The sequence below is a fragment of the Helianthus annuus genome, chromosome 16 (genome assembly GCF_002127325.2).
Source record: "Helianthus annuus cultivar XRQ/B chromosome 16, HanXRQr2.0-SUNRISE, whole genome shotgun sequence".
NCBI lineage: Eukaryota > Viridiplantae > Streptophyta > Magnoliopsida > Asterales > Asteraceae > Helianthus > Helianthus annuus.
In genome coordinates, this window is record NC_035448.2 from 133,265,999 (window position 1) to 133,270,947 (window position 4,949).

At 30.4% G+C, this 4,949-nt stretch overlaps 1 protein-coding gene across 1 annotated transcript; it reads left to right on the forward strand.

The window, feature by feature from the left end:
- The first annotated feature begins 218 nt into the window (after positions 1-218).
- On the forward strand, positions 219-707 carry LOC110919604. The gene has a single exon (XM_022163875.1). The coding sequence runs from the start codon at positions 219-221 to the stop codon at positions 705-707; it is 489 nt and encodes a 162-aa protein (XP_022019567.1).
- The last annotated feature ends 4,242 nt before the right edge of the window (positions 708-4,949 follow it).

Here is a 4,949-nt window from a genome sequence, read left to right on the forward strand (position 1 = left end):
GTTTCGAGGCTCTTGATAGAACAATGAGAGACATATCACGTTCCAGTCAACCGAACATGCAATCGAAGCCGTTTGGGGGAAAGGTCATTCTATTTGGTGGTGATTTTAGAAAAATTCTTCCGGTCATCCCTAAAGGCACTAGAACAATGATAGTCAATGCGTCTTTGAATTCTTCTTATATATGACGGCACTGTAAAGTACTAAAGCTAACTGAGAATATGGGATTAAGAGTTGGTTGTCAGGAAGCAGATTTGAAAGAAATAAAGGAATTTGGAGAATGGATTTTAAAGCTTGGTGATGGTCTGCTTGGTGAAGAAAACGATGGTGAGATTGATATTGAAATACCAGATGATTTACTTATTCATGACCGAGTCAATCCTATTTCTTCTCTCATTTCATATATATATATATATCCGGACATGAATAAGTATTTGTGGGATTTAACGTATTTCCAACAAAGAGCGATTCTTGCTCCAACTAATGAAGTAGTGGATTCAATAAATAAAGAGTTGTTAGAGAGTCTGCCTGGTGAAGAAAAGGTTTATTTTAGTTCAGATAGTTTATGCCAATCGGAGGAAGAATCAGAGCTTAATATGGCGTTGTTTCCTCCTGATGTGTTAAAAAATCTTCGTTTATCTGGTTTACCTAATCATAAATTAGTACTGAAAGTTGGTGCTCCGGTGATGTTACTCAGAAACATTGATTAGGCAAATGGATTGTGTAATGGTACACATTTACAAATCACGAAGCTCGGAAAAGTTGTGATTGAAGCTAAAATTATCACAGGGACTAATATAGGTCATCATACTTTGATTTCAAGACTGAAGATGACACCTTCAGATAAAAGAATACCAGTGAAGATTTCTTGAAGACAATTCCCACTTTCACTGTGTTTTGCTATGACAATAAATAAAAGTCAAGGACAATCATTGGAGCGTGTTGGTTTATATCTTCCACGTCCAGTGTTTAGTCGTGGCCAGCTCTATGTTGTTGTATCTAGAATAAAAAGTAGGAAGGGATTGAAAATTTTGATTTGTGATAAAGAGAAACGAGTCTGTACAACCACTACTAATGTGGTTTATAAGGAAGTTTTACAAAATCTATGATGATACTAAACATCTGTCAACCTGGTAACGTCTGTTGGGTATAATGGAGGAACTGTTGTTAGGAAATGTTTGTTGGAAAGCAATACAACTTTTTGAAAGCATCTGATACTTGCTCTGCATTAAGCTTATCCTGAGAACACATGTTGTTAATAACATTATTCTCTTAATATCTGTTTACTAACCTTTATAATTTCTGTTGACTGACCTTTTTAACATGGGTCGACTAACATCTGATAGTTACTATCTATAACGTCATCTGGCAAGCTCTCTTAGAGATAATCGATGACAGTTCTTAGTAAAGTCTGTTGGAAAGCAACAAAAGTTTTAACAGTTAATAGACAACAGTGGTTTGCTATCAACATAAAGGAATTGATGTTGAATAAACCTATTGACCATTAGTGCATATTAATTTTATAAGTCTGCACTAATTATTTTTTTACTCTCTGTTGAACTCTAAATGAGATGTTGACCAAAAGTCTAACAGATGTTTACCAAAAGTCAAACAGTTGTTGACCAAAAATCAAACAGATGTTGAGCAACAGTAATATAGATGTTGACCAAAAGTCAAACAGATTTTGAACCACTAAGAATTATAGTTTGCTAACAGTGGTTTGACTTTGGTCAAACGGACATTTTGAAAACAGTGGTTTCACTTTAAGCAATCATCAATAGAATTGGTCAACTTTATTTACAAAAATTGGTTTTAACTTTATTTGAATTTAAATTACAAGTACCATATATTTCTCATTCTTATTGCAAGAATTGTCTTCGATCTCTGATGGTTTTGAAAACAGTAATTTCACTTTTCACTATCCATTTGGTAATTTCTGTTGGAGATAATGGATAACATTTTTTAGGAAAGTCTGTTGTAAAGCAACTGAAGTTTTTAACAGTTAATAGACAACAGTAGTTTGTTATCAACATAATAGAATTGTTATTGAATAAACCTATTGACCATTAGTGTATATCTCTTTTATAAGTCTGCACTAATTATTTTTTTACTCTCTGTCAATATGGGCTATGCATGGTTTTCTAAGATACGACCCGTGTTTGCACACGGGTCTTACCGCTAGTATAATAAAAGAAACCACTTTAGGGACACTTGTCATCATATTAGGCCATCTCTTATAGATAATTATTATTTTAGTTTAATATCTTCTAATTAATTATAGATAACCCTTCTAATAAATATTATTTAATTTAATATCTTATATTATAGATAACCCTCCTACTAAATATTATTAGTTTAATATCTTATGGATAATTATTATTTAGTTTAATCTCCATCTCATTTATAATATTATTTATTTGAATTAATTACATTTGAACGTTTTTTTAGCTCGGTATCAAATAGATTTTACGAAACTTATAATAAAATTAACTAATATTATTTATCATTTATACATTTACGGAGTTTTAAATAAAGGGTTAAATTTATTAAGACTTCGTTAACAAATTTTGCAACAGCAGAATAATCTATTTTTATCACGAAAACCAAACTTTGTATTAATATTTTAAATATTTTTATTTTCACTATACAAAATTACATTTACTCGACCCATGTAATACATGAGGTTTTTTAAAATATAACTTTTTATTATTTGATATATAAAATTAGATTTATTCAATTCGTAGAATACACGGGGTTTTTTTAAGGATATACCCATGTAATACATGAGGTTTTTTAAAATATAACTTTTTATTATTTGATATATAAAATTAAATTTATTCAATTCATACAATACACGGAGTTTTTAAGGATATATATTTTTTTATTATTTAGTACAGAAAATTACATTTATTCAAACTGTGTAATGCGCATATTTTTAAAGATTTAATTTTTTTATTGTTTGGTATATAAAATTACATTTATTCAATCCGTGTAATAAATGAGGTTTTTTAAAGATGTATTATTTTATTATTTGGTAAACAATATTACATTTATTCAACTCGTGTAATTTACGTGGTTTTAAAGATATAACTTTTTTATTTGGTATATAAAATTACATATATTCAACCCGTACAATACGGTTCTTATAGATATAACTTTTTATTATTTAATATATAAGAGTATATTTATTCAACCCCGTGTAATACACGGGGTTATAACCTAGTTAATGGTATATATATAAATTTTTTTGGAAGGCTAACTTACACATATAGCCGTCTCAGAAAATTTGAGGGTCATTTGTGACTTCAAAAGTGTTCTGAAATATAAATTTTAAAAGTTGTTTGGGTTTTCAACTTGAAAGGTTGGTTTCTTTTTTATTAGTTTTATGATGAAAATAAAAAACCCTTGAGGGTGAAAAGATTAAAAATCCAACTCTTGAAGAACAATTTATGGAAGAAAAAATTACACTGTTGGTCCTTGTGGTTTCTGTCAAATTTCAATGTCGGATACTAATAGTTTTTTGTTGCAAAATCAGGTATTAATGTTCTAATTTTTACAATGTTGAGTACTAATGATAAATCTTGTCACAGTGTTGAGTACTAAGGCCAAACCTTGTTAACTTTTTTTGTTAAGTCTTACCAAAATGACTAAAACGCCCTTTAATATCTAGAGAGTCTATTTTTTAATTAATTATATTTGACTAAAATAATTTAAAGTTATATTTATATTTTTATATTTTTCTGTTTTATTTATATTTTTTTTATAAAATTAAATGGATTTGAAGTTTATTATTTATAAACTTTTAGTTTATATATAATAATTTGCTAGTAAAATAAACTTTTTAACTTAATCTAAATAATATTATATATAAACTCAAAGTTTATAAATAATAAACTTCAAATCCATATATATAATTAACTAAAAATAGACTCTCTATTTATTAAAGGGCATTTTAGTTATTTTATTAAGACTTAACAAAAAAAGTTAACAAGGTTTGGCCTTAATACTCAACATTGTAACAAATTATAAAGTTAATATATGATTTTGCAACAAAAAAACTATTAATACCCTACATTGAAATTTAACAGAAACCACAAGGATCAACGGTGTAGTTTTTTCTTGAATTCTAGAAAACAATAAGCCTACTCTTGAAGAACAATTTGTGGAATTCTAGAAAACAAAAGGTTATAGAAACCACGGGGCTGTTTGGTAGCCTCTGAATGGTCATTAAGAGGCTACCTCTTGAACATGCGTGTACCTAAGTCTCGGGTCAATGAGCTGGCCAGCCAGTTTCTTTTATATAAAAAATGAAACAAAACCTATATAAACTCTTTACACGCAATCTATACATATAATAAAGAGTAAACTGCCATTTTGGTCCCTGTGGTTTGGGCAGTTTTGCCATCTTAGTCCAAATCTCAAACTTTTTAAATCTGAGTACCTGTGGTTTGTATTTTATTGTCATTTTAGTCCAAATTTCAAAAACCCCCTATTTTGACTGTTGCAACCAGCCTATTTTGTCCTTTTGTGCAGGGGTATTTTGGTCATTTTTATGACTTATTATAACAAACCCAGATCAGATCAAGAACCCAGAACTTCATCTTCAACATCCAGAACTTCATCTTCATCTTCCCACCACCACAACCATCCCGACGGCTTCAACCACCATCCCCGACGGCTTCACCTCCACCCCCGCAGCACCACCAATGCACTACCATCATCCCCACCTCATATTCTTCCCTTCTCTCTCTCTCTTTCTCAAATCCAGACAAATATATATACCTTAGATAATAGGGAAATTGGTCGAAGGTGGTTGCAGATCCGGTGGAGGGTTAGGGTTTTGACATTTTTGAGAGGTTGTTGACGGTGGAAGCGACGGTGATGGGGAAACTAAACCCTCTGTTAGATCCTCTCTAATCCTACAAACCCTAGAAGGCGGATCCATTTGCTTC